The sequence below is a fragment of the Sus scrofa genome, chromosome 8 (assembly GCF_000003025.6).
Source record: "Sus scrofa isolate TJ Tabasco breed Duroc chromosome 8, Sscrofa11.1, whole genome shotgun sequence".
Lineage (NCBI taxonomy): Eukaryota > Metazoa > Chordata > Mammalia > Artiodactyla > Suidae > Sus > Sus scrofa.
In genome coordinates this window covers 131,759,965-131,777,148 of record NC_010450.4, presented here as the reverse complement: position 1 = coordinate 131,777,148, position 17,184 = coordinate 131,759,965, and the positions used below count along the sequence as shown (strand labels likewise).

At 45.5% G+C, this 17,184-nt stretch overlaps 1 protein-coding gene across 12 annotated transcripts in view; it reads left to right on the top strand.

Annotated features, from left to right (window-relative positions):
- AFF1 (AF4/FMR2 family member 1) overlaps positions 1–17,184 on the top strand; it is a 195,996-nt gene that overhangs the window by 147,666 nt on the left and 31,146 nt on the right. For all 12 annotated transcript variants that reach the window (XM_021101783.1, XM_021101780.1, XM_021101781.1 and 9 more), the window contains 3 exons: positions 9,975–10,029; positions 10,154–10,191; positions 12,375–12,561. In XM_021101783.1, the coding sequence (XP_020957442.1) occupies positions 9,975–10,029; positions 10,154–10,191; positions 12,375–12,561 (280 nt within the window). The remainder of the gene's footprint in view (positions 1–9,974; positions 10,030–10,153; positions 10,192–12,374; positions 12,562–17,184) is intronic.

Below are 17,184 nucleotides of genomic sequence, written 5' to 3'. Positions count from 1 at the left end.
GGAACAGTTGAAACCAACTGCATAGTGAAGATTTTTAAGCCGGCATTTTGACCCAATTTGTCGTTTCTTGGTGGTATTGCACTCATCTGTCTGTCTTCGTGGCTAGCAGTGGTTCAGGGGCTAAGCAAGGAGGCCCTTGTTTCCTCAGTATCTGATCAGTTAGTACCATGCCAATTGCTCATCTCCACGGAGTCCAGGTTCAAGCTCCGGCTTTCTTCTGTTTTCCGGGTGTAGTATTTGTTCCCTGTGTTTGGGGAGGGATGTTGCTGGGGACTGGATCTCTCAAAGGCTGTCATAGTTGAGGCAGAGTGGTTCTCGGTATCCGCTCACCACCTGAACGTGGCCGAGTTAAGTCCTGGTCCCTGGGGCCGGGTCCTTGATGCAGTTGTTTTCACTTCTCTGCAGCAAAGTAAGAAAAAAAGGAACGAGGGGGGTTTTGGTTAAAAGACAAATTTGTTGTAGTTTGAAGGATGGATTTTCATGTGTGTAAAAAAAAGTCTGTTTTGTTTACGATTCTGGCTGAGGTGAGTTTTCACTTATTTTTTTTACCCTTTGCTGGAAAAAAGAATTAACCCTATATTAGTTATTCTTTTCTGCCTTTTTTTCCCTCCTTTTCTCTTTTTAAAAAATATTTCTCAAATAATTTTTTTTTTGCTTTTTTGCTTTGCTTTTTAGGGCTGCACCTGCGACATATGGAAGTTCCCAGGTTAGGGGTGAAATCCGGAGCTACAGCTGCCGGCCTACCCCACAGCCACAGCAATGCCAGATCTGAGCCGCATCTGCAACCTGCACCGCAGCTTGCAGCAAAGCTGGATCCTTCACCCACTGAGCAGAGCCAGGGATCAAACCCGCATCCTTGTGGGTACTGGTTGGATTTGTAACCAGCTGAGCTGCAGCAGGACCTCCTCCTCCTTTTTCCTTTTAAGAAAACTTTTCTCCTGAGTTCTGAAAGTCTAGAATCACCCACTTAGATTATAGTTAGAGGGGGAGGTGGTCAGTTAAGCCAGATGGCAGTAGGTGGAAAATAGACATGACAGCGCCAAGGACCACACTCCTGCTAATTCCGTGCAGGCTCTGTAACATCCCTGAGGTTCTGTGCCTTGTGCTCTTTGTAATGGTTGGTAGTAAAGCCCTTTCGACCATAAGAGCCCCTGGCTGATGTCTTAGGAGGAGTGGGGAATTGAACTTGTGTCCCTGGAGTTGCCATTGTGGCTCAGTGGGTTTCAAAACTGACTAGTATCCATGAGGATGTGGGGTCCATCCCTGGCCTTGCTCAGTGGATTAAGGATCCGGCATTGCCGGGAGCTGTGGTGTAGGTCACAGACACGGCTCGGATCCCGTGTTGGCTGTGGCTGTGGCGTAGCCCGGCAGTCGCAGCTCTGACTGGACCCCTAGCCGGGTACCATCTTTATGTCACAGGTGTGGCCCTTAAAAAAAAAAAAAATAAAAAGGATGTGTGTCCCTTTTGGCAATAAGAACAGAAGGGAAGTGGGCCCTGAGGAGCAGAGCTGGAAAAAGAAGCAGGTTTGCAGAGGAAGCCCCTGGGTCTCGTGTCGACCTGAGCCATCACTTCACACAGTTCGGGTCAGAGCTACAGCCTCCGACCCCAGTTCCCATCAGCTTTCCGACTAGAGTAGCTGGCATGGGCTCAGACTGTTTCTATGACAATTCTACTCATCTGAGAAAGGGGCTGTTCTGATAAGTGAGTTAAACCACTGAAATCAGAGGTGCCCGCACATTTATAAGAGGTACGCTTTATTTTTTTAAGTTTTTTGAAATCATAGTTGATTTACAATGGAGGTATGCTTGTATCTTGCAAACATAGGTAATGTTTTCTTTATAAAAACGGCTGAGGGAGTTCCCGTTGGGGCTCAGCAGAAACAACTCCGACTAGTATCCAAGAGGATGCGGGTTCGATCCCTAGCCTCACTCAATGGGTCGGGGATCCACTGTAGCTCTGATTTGAGCTTCCACATGCCCCAGATGTGGCCTTAAAAAGCAAAAAGTGCAACAAAAAAAAGTTGATTTGCCCTATCTAAAATTACCCAGAAAAGAATATTTCTTTTGATCCAAATAGGTGTGGAGAAGGAATGAGAGTGGGTCTGGGTGCAGGTGACAGGAAGAGAGTGTTCGGAGAGAAGTGGCAGTGCTGAGGCCGGGTGGTAGTGAGGGTTGTGAGGGGTGGGCTTGGTGTATTGATAGATACCAGAGAAAAGTACCTCTGGGAAAAAGGAATTGCTTTTATGGAGGTTGGCCGAAACCAGGGTCTCAATTAATTCGTCAAGTGCCCTCGGTGCTTTAGAGTTAGTGTGGCCAATCGCTTAGTGCTCGCAGGTTAATTTGATCTAGTGTCAGCGTGAGGGTTCTTGGACAAGCAGTTAAACTGTTTGAATGGCACGCGACGTGGCAGGGATGCACTTGGAATGTCAGGGAAAACAGTGTTAATTACAGGGTCCTTTGTACTTTGGTTTTAAAAAATCAATCTAGGTCTTAATGCTTTTCCTTTCAGACTTACTTGTACTTGGGACTCCTTGCACAAGTGGAGTAGTAGCATATGAACGCGAAAAAGGGGTCAGGCTCTGGAGAGCCAGCTGTGGAGAGTCTGTATTGACTCTTACATCTTTGCAGGTTTGGGGGCCAGTGCGTGTCAGCCGGGTGGTAGAAGAATGTGAGTGTGAAAGAAACATGTGCTGAACCCAGCACTTTAATTTTTGTTTTGTGTTTTTTGGTGGGGTTTTTTTGGCTGCACCTGCAGCAAACAGCATATGGAGGTTCCCAGGCGAGGGGTTGAATCGGAGCTATAGCCGCTGGCCTACACCACAGCCACAGCAACGCCAGATCCAAGCTGCATCTGTGACCTGCACTACAGCTCACGGCAGTGCTGGATCCTTAACCCACTGAGCAGGGCCAGGGACAGAACCTGAATCCTCATAGGTTTGTTCACATTTAATACACATTTATGCTAGAAACTTGCATAATGTGGAAGGGCTATGCTGGGGAGCCTATGAAATGAAGTGTGTTTTAAATAATTATAAAAAGGTGCTGGAGGATCAGAGTTCCCGTCGTGGCTCAGTGGTTAACAAATCCAACTAGGAACCATGGGGTCGCGGGTTCGATCCCTGACCTTGCTCAGTGGGTTAAGGATCCGGCGTTGCCATGAGCTGTGGTGTAGGTCACAGATGCGGCTCGGATCCTGCGTCACCATGGCTCTGGCGTAGGCCGGTGGCTGCACCTCAGATTGGACCCCTAGCTTGAGAACCTCCATGTGCCTCGGGAGTGGTCCAAGAAATGGCAAAAAGACCAAAAAAAAAAGTGCCGGAGGATCATCTTCCCGGTTTTCTGTTTGGAACTATACTTTGTCGCATGATGTCTTGAAGTAATAAGTTAATACCTACTTTAAGTGAATACATACTTCCGTACTTGGTCTTAAACCAAAGGTCAAATAAAATGAAAAAGACTAAATTTATCAAGTGCCTGTTTTGTAATGGGTAAGTGTTACGTAAATGTTAGTTGATGTTCTACATAGGAAAAGTCATTCTCATCATTCTTGAACATGCTTTTGACCCCAGTTCTATAAATATTATTCTTTGGGCTTGGCGCCAGGTGATTTGCAGATACTTCCAAACATTGCTTCCTCCATTCATCCCTTCCGCACACAGCTATGGAGCACACGCCGTGTGCCTGGTGCTGGTTTAGGTTCTTGGGGAAATAGTGGCCAATAAGACAAGAGTTCTTGTCTTCCATGTTTTGTGACCAAGTGCAGGTGGCATGTGATTCCACCGAGGTGATGTGACAGGGACAGGCTTGGGGGAGCAGGTTTTTTGGGTGGGGGTGATACTTCTGGGAGACCCAGGAACGGTTGCTTGGTGGAGGCGATGTTGGATCTGGAGCCTGAATGCGGGCAGACAGATAATACTTGCACCTTTAAAGGAGCTTGGTAGGCTTCCGGCTCAAAGGCATTTCAAAACACCAGGGAGTGGTTCTTTTTAGAAGAGCCTCCTTTGAAGTATTCGTTTGCATATGGAAAACCTGGTTTTCCAGATGCCCCCAAGGGTCTGTTTAAGTCTCATTTTTAATCATAAATTAACTGCTGACTTACTATAGTAAGTGACCCTAAAGCAATTTAAGCTTGGATTGAAAAATTGAGTAAGATGTATTTTTATTAGCCCTGGAAGCACTTTATGCATTCCGCCCCCTCCGGGATGCTGGGCTCCTAAAGAAGCAAGGTGTGTTCTAGTTGCCCAATAATTCTCCCTCCATCTCTCTCTCCCCTCCCCCCCTCTTCCTGTCTCACCCTCTCCATCCTTCAGAAGCCTCCAAAGCCCTCCGTGACCTACCACCCACGTCTCCATCTCGGTCCCTAAATCATCCCCCACCGCCCTCCCTTCCCCTGCCCCCACGAGACTTTGCATTCTGGCCTCTGCCGCTTTCTCTCCTCCTTTAGATCCCTCCTTGGGTGTCATCCATCGCTCATGAGTAATCGTCCCCAACTACCCCAGTGTGGACTGAAAACAACTCACATCCATCCTTCCTCTTTTATGCCTGTTTCTCTTCCATGGGCGTCTTTGCCACGTATTTCGGTTACGTCTCTCCCCCCGGACTATCCGTGCATGAGAGCACGAGAGCAGGGATTTCTCTCTGCCTGGAGTTGTATCTGTCAAGTGCAGAACAGGGCTGGGAACATAGTTAAGTACTCAGAATAAATGCACAAGGAAGAACATTACCCACAAGCTTGGTGAAATACCTATGAGCAATGTTTAGCAGACTTAGCATTTTCAGCGGTAATTTTTCCAGATTTTGTTTCTGGGTGTCCAGTACGTCATCTTGCACTTCAAATTTTCCCTCATTTATGCTCCTTGTGATTTTTCTCATGTCCTTATTTGACCTCAGATCATCTTCACTCAAATAATCTTTGACACCTTTGGCCACGATCGCTGCCTCATCAACCGTAAGCTCATGCACTGGACTGAGTCACTCTCCCCTACCTCGTTGTTAGTCCACGAATTTGAATTCCGCAAACAGTTGCTCCACAAATTTGAGTTCTGCCAACTCCCGTCACCGTTCGGAGAGTTCCCCTCATATGTCACAGCAGCTTAAGGTCTGCTTTTTCATTTTTAAAGATGTGTTGTCAGTGGAGTCCTCTTCCTAAGCGGTCGGCTCCCATCATCTCCGACGAAGCACACGCAGCCCTTATTTCTGCTCTGCGCCAGAGAAGGACTAGGAGCCTGATTTGATTTAAACATTTGGGAAATAGGAGACTCGTGCACGTTGACACATTCTCACATGCTCATTAGTGGTTTCTGAAAAGTATGTATCACTTTACTTGCCATTTTAAGCACGCCCAATACCAGGGCTGTGACGTAGCCGTTGCAGATAACTCTTGGGAGCGTGCCTGCTCTTGCTCTTGTCCACATAAAATGTGTGGCTCGACCATAGGAAGTGTTCAGCCAGGAGGTCTGTGTGTTGGAATAGTGTGGGGGGATCTGAATTGAGTTTTTTTTTTTTTGTCTTTTTGCCTTTTCTTAAGCCACTCCCACGGCATATGGAGATTCCCAGGCTAGGGGTCTAATCGAAGCTGTAGCCGAGGCTACAGCAACTTGGGATCTGAGCCGCATCTTCGACCTACACCACAGGTCACGGCAACACCAGATCCTTAACCCACTGAGTGAAGCCAGGGATCGAACCTGCAACCTCATGGTTCCTAGTCGGATTCGTTAACCACTGCGCCACGATGGGAACTCCCAGGATGTTACGGGATATTGGCAGTTGAAGCTTTGAGCAAGCCCAGGACTAAGGGATGAAGAAGGAATAAAGGCTCTTCTGGTGTGTCTTCACCCTGTACCAGTTGGCCTCTGAGTCACTGAAGCACACCTGCCAGAGCCTGTACGCGGCTCTGTCACCTTTGCAGAACAGCTGCCTGAAGAACGCATTTGTATAAAGGGGCTTGAGGATCGCTTGTAACCTTTGCTGAACGAAGTTTACCGAACCAATCATAGAGAATGTGGGTGAACCTACCTGGTAGTTCAAAGCGTGGCTTTAGCTGAGCATCTGTCTTCTTTTGGACAGTGCCAGGCTAAGCCACATGCTTTGAAATAACTGATTTGCCTTGAAGTTTGGAAATGAAATTAGGTATTTGACCAGTTTTAAGAGTAGGTAAGATTTAAAAGTTCATTTGTTTTCATAGGGGGGAAAATAGTGTATTCATTTTATTCTAGCATCATAGGTCCTGGTTTGTTTGTGTTTGTTTTTTGGCCACACCTGCAGCACGCGGAAGGTGCCCAGCCAGGGATCAGCCTGGGCCACAGCATTGGCAATGCCAGATCCTTAACCCACTGAGCTACCTGGGAACTCCTTGGTTTTTGTTTCTGTTTTTATTTATTTTGCTTTTTAGGGCCACACTTGCGGCATATGGAGGTTCCCAGGCTAGGGGTCGAATTGGAGCTACAGCTGCTGGCCTACGCCACAGGCGCAGCAATGTAGGATCTGAGCGACACCTGTGACCTACACCACAGCTCAGGGCAACGCCAGATCCTTAAACCACTGAGCAAGGCCAGGGATCGAACCCGCATCCTCATGGTTCCTAGTTGGATTCGTTTCTGCTGCGCCCCAATGGGAGCTCCAATTTGTCATTCTTGACATTCAAGAACCAGTCTAGTAAATGTAGAATATAATATGTAAAGTATAGTATAGTAATGTATTTTGTACTAATATAACTGGTATAGTAATTTTATTGATGTGCTTCATCTCAGATGTAATTATTTGTGGCACAAGTCAGGGATTTTAGCAACAGATCCCTTTAAACATAAAACATTTACCTGCCATCAGGTTACATTTTTCCCAACTATGTAGATCCTTAAAAAAAAAAAAAAAAAAAAAATTGGAGTTCCTGTGTGGCTTAGCAAGTTAAGACCCTGACATAGTGTCTGTGAAGATGTGATTCCTGGCCTTGCTCAGTGGGTTAAGGATCCAGTGTTGCCACAGGCTGCAGCATAGGTTGCAGACACGGCTTGGATCTGGCATTGCTGTGTCTGTGACACAGGCTGGCAGCTGCAGTTCCGTTTCATCTCCTAGCCCGGGAACTTCCTATGGTGCAGGTATGGCCCTAAAAAGAAAAGAAAAATCACAGTGGTATTCATGATTAATTTTCTACATTAGCAAAACTTGGTTATGCTTTTAAAGTAAATTTTTTCTTTGCTGTGGTGTAGGCTGGCAGCTGTAGCTCCAATTGGATCCCTAGCCTGGGAACTTGCATATGCCACAAGTGCAGCCCTAAAAAGCAAAAAAAATATCTTTCTTTCCTCCACTGCTGATTTATGTTAAGTTACCATCTCTGGCGATAGAATAAACCTTGGTTTCTGGATGATTCTGTGGTTACTCTCGGCTATATTGGAAGGCACAGCACACTGTGTTTGCTAATTCTTGCGTCAAGTCATACCCATGAATTTTGATGAAATGAAATGCCATGTGTAAATCCTTAGTATATCCTCCATAAATGATAGGTTTCATTTGACTTTATTGTTTTCATTTTTGAGTGAATGCTTCTTTGGAGATATCTTATCTTTAGCAATCTTCCTCCAGAGGTTACTGTCCCTTAACTCTTTAGGTCCTGAGTAAGTTTTCTACTACAGGCCAAATAAAAAAAAATTTTTTTTTTCTTTTTACGGTCCCACCTGCATCATTTGGAAGTTCCCAGACTAAGAGTCAAGTCGGAGCTACAGCTGCCAGCCTGCACCACAGCCACAGCAACGCAGGATCTGAGCCATGTCTGCAGCCTGTGCCACGGCTCATGGCAACGCCAGATCCTTCACCCACTGAGTGAGGCCAGAGATCGAACCAGTATCCTCACAGACACTGTGTTGGGTTCTTAACCCACTGAGCCACAGTGGGAGCTCCGGGCCTCTTTTGTTATCATTTACCTTATCCTCTGAAGGGGGAAGGGATCTGAGACGGCACTTTTATTCCCTAAGAGCAAGTGGAGCTAAAAGTCGGAACCTAAAACTTTCTGACTTACTAAGTGTACCTTACGTGCTCTGTGACTTGGGGAGAGTATGTGCACAGAGGCTAGGCATTCAGTAGCTGGGCAGACAGCTTACAAAGTAGTTAGTTAGTCCTCTGTTTGCAGCAGGAAGCACGGATGGATTACATGATCATTGATGTCTCAGGAAATTAAGGCCAATCAGCTTTATACAAAAAAAACCCAAAGGCTACGGGACAAAGAGGTCCATTTATTGTGGTTTTGTTGTTGTTGGTTAATATTGAATATACGCTGCTAGATTTTTTTTCCTGGTTGTATTATACCTAACATTTATTCCAAAGATACATCTTTTATCTTTTGCTCGTGTGTATCCCAGCCAAGCCACCATTTAGCAGGAAACCTGTTGAGTGACTTTTTCTTAGACACTGCTGCCAAGTCCTACATCTGAAGGCTGTGTCTTCTAGCCTTGCTAAAATATGAATTCAGCTTCTACTGAGTAAATATTGAGCAAGATCAACCTTTATGAGTAGCTGACAGTTCTCATATTTTTTAAGAAACGTAGCACAAAATGTTTTTAGTACATTTCTTGGTGAAAATAAGTCCTTGCCAGAATTATAGTATTGCATATAGTCAGTCGTTATGAAAGAGCCACGTTTTATCATTTATTTTCATTAGAAAACATGGTGATTTTTACCAAGGAGTCCCCACATAATCATGCCTGCTTACTTTAGTGGCAGGCAGTGGGTTGGCAATAAAAATAGTTGGTCAGAATATTGAAGAGGTATTTTTAGAAATACTGACGGGGTATAACTTCTAATGATTTGCTTTGGGGAACATCAGTAATATTCAAGAAGATGGTTTGTTTTGTTTTGTTTTGTTTTTCCAATTTCATGTATAACATTTCCTCAAATAGTCTTGCTTGTAAATTTTTGGCGGAACTGGGAAGGCGCGATTACTGGTTCATTTCCTTCATGTTGGTTATCTCTGTGGACGAAGGTGAAAGGGGAGTGGGTGGAGAAGGAACTAAGATTTGAGTAAAAACATGTACAGATTGGAAAATGTTTGCTTTTAATATTTGGTTCACCGTCAGCCAGAATGTCTGCAAATAAGTATTAAGATAACTGAGTTACATGAACTGAGTTTTTCGTTTCACCTGCATAATAGCAATTAAACACATTTTTAAGACAACAATAGTATTTGTGTTAACTACTCTTTTCACGGATTAATATTCAAGCAAACAAGAGGGTATTTGTGTCTGTGTGTGAAAAAGTTCAATATTAATAACATACTTGGGACAAAGGTAATGAGTTCCCATGTGGGGCAATGGGTTAAGGGTTCGGTGTTATCACTACAAAGGCTTGGGTCCCTGCTGTGCTGCAGGTTTGAACCCTGGCCCAGAAACTTCTACATGCCACAGGCATGCCCCCCCCCCCAAAGTAACCTGTTTGTACTGTTGGGTAACAGTTACCTTGGTAAGCTTCATACATCTTACTATGTATTTATTTCATTCATAAGTAGCACTTTTGAAGAGCTATATCCTGTTTTAAGTACTTGACAGATATTCGTTCATCCACTCTTAATTCCTTTAATGGTTAATCGTGTATTCCAGTAATTGGAGACTGTGGAAGAAAGCTTGGGTGTATTCTGCGTGTGTTTTTTCTACACTGTTTATTTCTGTTGTTGTTTGGTTGGTTAGTGTGGCCCTGGGAACTCAGGGCTGGCAGCAGATCCCTTGTAGAACTTGTCGTTCCACTTTTCATGCTCAGAACGTGTGAAAGGTTCAGTCTTGAGATGGTACAAAGCTTGGACTGAACTAGTTTCTGTGTTCAAATTAGAGACCTTAACGTTTCCAGGAAAATAAGGCATTCGATGCATAAATAGAAGTGATGCCTGTCCCATCTCTCTTTGGTTTCATTAACTGCCTTTTCAATGTATATGCGCGAAGAAGCTACTAGGCATGATTTTCACTTGTGCACTGTCTCTGCCCCTTCCATTCCAGCATGCTCAGAGATGACCTTCAGCTCAGTGACAGTGAGGACAGTGATGGCGATCAAGTAAGTTCGGTCACCCCACAGAAGCGGGACTCCACGGACGTCTCTCTGCCATTGCCGAGCCGCTTGTCCTAACCTGTTTTTTGTTCTTTCCCTGGTCCGTCCTTCCCTTCTCGCCAACGCCCAGACCCCAGAGAAGCCTCCTTCCGCATCTGCACCTCCAAGGTACCGTGTGCGGGTTTCTCCCCATCTGCACAACATGTTCGCTTTGTTTGCTCCCAAATGGGGAAACGCCAGCCTCTTGTCGTACTTTCAGAGCTTCTTCGTGGGGAGATGGAGGTGGAGGAGCCCCGTTAAAAGAAAGGACCTGTTTCATATTTTGGAAGCTTCCATCAGCCCTGGAGAGGTTGTTCACTCTCTAAAAGAGGCAGCGTCCCCGCATCCCCCTAAACCTGATCAGTTCCTTAGGTTTAAAATGTGCGTGTTCAACGATAAATCACTTTCACCAGGATAATCGCAACCAGCATTTGAACAGTTATACTGACCAGCCCCGTGTTTTCATCAAAGTGACAGATGGGCTGTGTTTTCGAACATTCAAGCTGAACTAGTTCTAGAAATTGATTCCCCTCGTGCCTGTCTTCGTCGTTCTCCGTGAACTTTCGAATCTTTTCAGCTGCTTTAGGAAAGGGCCCGCAGCACAGTTTAGTGAGACGGAACGCGGCACTGATTGCGCTTTGTACACAGCTCGCCGTGTTTGAGAAAACGTCCTGCTCGGGGTTTGGGCAATGGGAACTCCCTGAACCAGCTTGATTTACCATTTCCTCTGGTACTGAATCGAGTGATTCGATACGCCAGCACCTGTCTTCCAGGAACAGAGTTAAATGACCCCCGAGCTGTTTGATTCCCTTGAGATGTGGTCACCCGTTCGGGGACCAGCTCAGCGCTGAAAAGCTTCCCCTGGGACAGCTGAGGTTGTAGTTACTGCGGAGGATGGTCGTGGAATTATGTGAGGTCTTAAGGCTTCATAACCTCTGCTTATTTATTTATATCTCACTTTGCTCAGTGATTTCTGGTGGCTTGTAATGACCTAGAAAATATGACAAGGTAAACCTAACTTCAAAGGGGATGGGGGGGAAAGGTGGGAAAAAAAAAAAAGGTAAAGGATAATCAGAGGCAGGAATAATGTTGCAAATGTCTCTCTTTCACATCATCCCTGGCTCAAGCTCTTCAGCTACCACAAATTTAAGGCAACATTTTTATATGAGAGAATCCTGTTGTTGTATAGTATTTGTTTGCAAATTGCCTCAACTAGTGAGTTTAATATTATCTAATAATGTTGTGTTATTCTACTAGCATTATTTAGTGTATTTTGGAAATATTTGAGGTCACTTTGGAGGCATTCACAGGTAGAGTTGTTGACTTACTTACTGCTTTGGCCCGTTCCATCTAGGGTAAGGTTTTAGGATAAGCTTTGAAATTCTGTGTGAGTCTGGCAGCGTGATCATGATGTGTTTTCTCATAGGCCTAGAGTTAATGCTCTCTCCTTGCTGTAGTTAGCTCTGCTGCAGCTGATATTTGGCGATGATGCTAAGCCCCTCGTAAGGAATGGTTCATTGTACACTTCTGCCCAAGAAGTGTGAGTGGATGGCCTTTGAGGTCACTTTTCCAAGGAAACCCCACTTGTATTCAGTTGTCCCTGCCACTCTACAGTTTGTCTCATCTCGAGACTAGAGGGAGACTTTAAGGGGCTGGCTGGTCTTTGATAAATGATCTCCTTTGGGTTTTATATTGCAGGCGTCAGCAAACTTAAAAGGGTCAGAATGTAAATCTTCAGGCTGTGGGGACCGTAGAGGCTGTGTGGCCTCTCGCCGCTCCTTCTGCAGTACAGAAGCAAACACAGACCACACATAAATACTGGACGTGGATGTGTTCCAGTAAAACTTGATTCAGAAACGCAGGCAAGGAGTTCCTGCTGTGGCTCAGTGGGATTGGAGGCATCTCTGGAGTCCGGGGACTCAGCTTCAATTCCCCGCCCTGCCCAGCAGGTGAAGGATCTGGTGTTGCCTCGGCTGCGGCTTAGGTTGCAACGGTGGCTCGGATCGGATCCCTGGCCTGGGAACTCCATATGCCATGAGCCGAAAAAGAAAAGGATAGGCGGGTGGCCCGCTTGGGCCATGATTTGCCAACCCCTGGTTTAAAGCGCCCAGCATCGCAAGTACAGGGCTTCTGGTTTTTGAGCCACAGGTGGGCCTTTCTTTGGACGGATGCTGTGCTCATTTAGTACCTGTAGGCAATCGCAAGGCCTTTTCTTAGGCGGGGCAGAAAAATGGGCAAAGAGGGAGCTGAGTAAGGCGGGAAGGAAGAGCCTCACGTGGGTCTTTGACCTCCGCTCTCCGCCTGCCCCGCAGCGCCCCGCCACCCCCGCCGCCGCCGCCTCCGCCTCCGCCGCCGCCCCCCGAGGCGGCCTCCGCACATTCCAGCAGCGCAGAGTCGGAGAGCACCAGCGACTCGGACAGCTCCTCGGACTCGGAGAGCGAGAGCAGCTCCAGTGACAGCGAGGAGAACGAGCCCCAGGAAGCCCCGGCTCCCCCCGAGGTACCGCCCCTCCAGGCCCCTCCAGGGCTGCGGAGCCCGCGAGCCTGGGCGCTCCGTCCAGGGGTGGCCTTGGCGTGGCTGTGTCTTGCCAGGCGGGTGGCGCTTGGGAGCGCTGTCTTCTGCCTCCTGGCGAAAACGCCAGCTTGTTCCCCGGTGCCACCAGAGCTGTTCTGAAGGGCAGCTCATTGAGAATGAGTGCATGCCCCCGCTTCCTTCCCCCTTCTTTGGAGGAAGAAAATTCGATGTTGGTTGGCTGCTGTGTTCCTATTAATGAGAAACCCTTTTGAATTTGGGAAATGAACAGGAGCCTGATTGAGCAAAGGGCTGTGGCCTCCAAATAAGCCATTGGAGATCCTATTTTTGAATGGCGGAAAGCCATGCATTAAATTGACGGTGAAGTGATTCTGCCAGGGCTGTGTTTCTTGCTCCCTCTGCCCCAGGTAAACCAGGGGTAATTGTGTTTGCCTGTCACCCACCCTTGGGAGACGTTGTAAAGATGAGCAGATGAGACCGAAAGCCCGAAGCACTAAATTTACCCATAGTTAGCAGTGTGCTGAACTCAAGAAATGCAGCAACAACTAACAAGGTTGCCAGGTTATCTTCAAAAGTTGAAGCAGCATGTGAACTGTTTGCTGGGGAAGGCATTCTTAGCTAGACCAGCTCGTATAGAGAAAATTATTCAGCCTATTTTAGGTGGGAATCCCAGGAAATAAAGATTTTCTGATTAAGAAAGCATTAAAGTCTTCAGTATTGGTCTCTGCTCTTTGGAAAGCAGGACCGGTGAACTAGAGCATTAACCAAATACGTCTGGAGATGCTGCAGGGAGACTGAAGAGCCACGTCTGAAGGGAAGGGAGGATGAGGAGATCATTTGAGTATTGCTTTTCTGTTGTTAGATGTGAATTTATGTCTGGCACAGAGTAAGTGCTTAATACATATTTTTTGAGTGAATCAACACAGATCAGCCTTAGCTGCCCTCGAAGTGCCTTTCAGATTTTAGAAGCTACTCCACGTGTGCCTGGGGGCTCTCAGTTTCCTCAGGAGATGCTGGTTGCTGTTGAAGTAATTCTTGGGTGCCCCAGGGGAAAAGGCACTGGATTTGTTCTGCTGAGGAACTGGGGGTTGTCCACGGCCCTAGTCAGGAGGTCTCTGCTTTATTTCTCACCTCATTCACCAAGAAACATCTGCATGCTTGTTTGGTTACTAATACAAGCAAGAGAATCCAATTAAATCATAAAATTCAAATACAACGGAAATGGCACCGATTTGGCTAGGCAATTGAAACCTGAAAGAAGAATTTAATCTGGTGTTTCTATTCGCGAAAATGGTTATATCTCGTTGCCGAATAGATTTAGAGGCTCTTAGAAGAAAAATGGATGTTCCCATCCTACTTTACTTTTTATTTTTTAAATTTTTAAAAATTTTTTTGTCTTTTCACTTTACTTTTTAAAATCGCTTTCCTAAATAGGTTCGTATTTGTACAATTATGTTGATGTGCAAATCTAGACTTGAGTATAGTTTTGTATGTTACGTGTCAAGGCTTGACTTCCTCAGACATACTTTATCTTTGACTAGATTTTAAACCTGTAATTTTCCCTTAAGGTATTGAATAGCCTTTCTTTCCTTTTTAAATAAAATACCTGAATTATTGTAAATCTGTGTTAGTTGATGAAAGGTACATGCATTCCATAATAGGTCATGGATCCTAGTTTTATCTTTCTCACCCTTTTCTTCATTCTATTTCTAATGCTGAGAAATTTGCTCCTTAAACCCCCATTTTAAATTCATTTGACACAGTAGTCTAATGATCTCACGAGATCTGAGATGTGACACATGTGCCAAGTGGGCTGGCGGTGAACTTGGGGAAAAGCCACTCTCTGCTTTATTGTGTGAGTCAGCATGTGAATCTCAGCTTTTCAGAATACATGGGACGCATCACCTCTTTACTGCTTAAGTAAAGTTCAGGGGAAACGGATTCTATTCTCAGTTGATTCAGGGATCTGCTTGGTTTTCTAATCCATTCATTGTCCAGTTCTTCGGTAGTAAGCTACTGTGGTTGATTACTCATTAAGCTCTTGGTACATGTTTTGTGCATTATGTGATGCAACCCTCCATCACCTCTAGAAGGCTGGGAACTTTCTTTTCATCTGTAAGGAAGTAAGTAGTAGCCCTTCGATCGAAACCATTGAAATCTGAGCCATTTCACTCAGAAGCCTTTTCTTCTTACTACACCATACACTCCTCCTCTCTTAAGTTTTGGACTCTACTCCCTTACAACTATGATATTTTACCAAAAAAAAGTAGGCATATATTGTGCAGGGCTCAGAACCTTTTTTTCGGTCTTCTGTTTTGTTTTTTAGGACCACACCTGCGGCATATGGAGATTCTCAGGCTAGGGGTCCAATTGGAACTGTAGCCGCCAGCCTACGCCAGAGCCACAGCAACGTGGGATCCGAGCTGCATCTGCAGCCTCCACCACAGCTCACAGCCATGCTGGATCGTCAACCCACTGAGTGAGGCCAGGGATCGAACCCGCATCCTCATGGATGCTAGCTGGGTTCGCTAACCACCAAGCCATGACGGGAACGCATCTTAAAACTTTTTATTCAGAGTCATAATTCATTCTAAAATGCATGCACTTTTGCCAGTTTGAGATGTTAGAATTAAGGGGCTGTACAGCCAAACTCTTACTAAAGTGCTTAATGGAAATTAATCATATTTTTTGTTTGGGTTGATGCAGCCCTGGGAGGCTGGGGCTGGGGCATGAGGAAAGGCTGAGGAGGAAATCAAAGTCCAAATCTCCATCCTGTCCACCAAGGCTCTTCAAGTTCATCTTAACATCGATTGTTTATCAATCCCTTAGGCACGACTTTCCCCCATCCAACGCCCAAATAATACCTGATCTTAAAGGAATTCTGTCCATTCTACGTCTCTGTGGGTGTACAGGAAGGCTCACCCCTACCCTCGCCCCTCGTCCGGGCACACCAACTCGGTTTTGCCCTGCAATCAGGCCATCTGCTTCCCTTCTGGACATTTTCAGTACCACAGTGAAAGAGCATGTTTTATTTCTGTAATCAGGACATTCCTTTAGGGACTACTAAATGTATCTCAAACTGCCCTGTTTTGGGGTGGCGGGAAGCAGATGTTCTTGATACCAGGAATGACCGTCCCTTTCGGTTCACGCATAAATAAATACCCTTCTGTAGAGCAAGCGTGTCAGGGATTGCCGTGCAGTTGTCAGCACAGCCCTGGCGAGAGATCTCTGTACCGTTCCTGGGAGAGAGGGTTTCAGGAATTCAGCTCTTGAGGCAATTGACCAGTGACGTATCTTCATGCCTCGTCCCCAGTCTGTTAACCACCAGTATGACTTCGTCCTCAAATCTTTGTGGGAAATAATACTACCTGACAAGCAGGTATTGTGTGCTAATCTTGCCTCTACCCTGAACAGTCATTCTGTCTTGTTAGAATACTGAATATACAGTGGGGAAAAAAGTGCCTAGGACTTTGTTAGAATAGCTCCTTCTTCGCTCCCTCCCTGTTCTGAGATTCGGATGAGAGCCTGGGTATCGAGTTGATCTCGAGGGAGCTATAAAGAAGATATGCTGTCTTAAGCAGGAAAAAATTCCGTAACCCTCTTTCTGGCCAAAGTATAATCCTCCCTAGTTCCTTAAAGTTTCTCTCAGTTCTGTTTCGTTATAATCACACTAAGCCCCAAAAGAGCTACCTGGTCATTTCATCACCTAACCTTTTTTCCTGGCCCCAAAGCCTTTACGTCCCATCCGCATAAGATACCTTAAATGCATTAAGTTTGCATGTTTTTATAGAGTTGAATTGTTTGGGATATTCCACTTGGGGAAATGGTTAGCAATCTTTTCTGTAAAATATAGTCCCCTAATGGAGGGATCTTTTTATCCATAATCTAATTAGTTAAATCCTATGTGGAATATCGTTTGATTAACTTCTCGATGTGCTATGGAAATGATTTAGTCATTCATACAAACCACGTGTCAGAACGGATCTTTTTCTTCTCTCTTGTTTTTTTTAAATTTCTTTTTCGAATGTGGCATGTGGAAGTTCCAGGGGTCAGGGATCAAATCAAACCTGTGCCACAGCAGTGATCTGAGCCGCTGTGGCGACAACATTGGATCCTTCACCCACTGAGCCACAAAAGAACTCTCAAAATTGGAGTTCCTGTTGTGGAGCAGCAGAAACGAATCCGACATGAGGTTGCGGGTTCGATCCCTGGCCTCGTTCAGTGGGTTAAGGATCTGGCATTGCCATGAGGTGTGGTGTAGGTTGCAGACGTGGCTCAGATTGGGCGTTGGCTGTGGCTGTGGCTCTGTGTGCCGCGGGTGTGGCCCTAGAAAAAAACCTCTCAGAATGGATCTTAAGAAAAACATGTAGCATACCAGTCATATAATGCCCTTTTTAAAAGTATAATCATTGCTTACTCTATTAGACACTAATGTTTTTCCAAATAGCATAAAATTTATAGTTACAGTAATATATCTATGGGAATGCTCAAATATTTCATGCACACCACTGTGTTCAAGACATAATAGTGGAATTTGGAGATAGAGACATTCTTCTCATTCTTTTTGTCTTTTTGCCTTTTCTAGAGCCG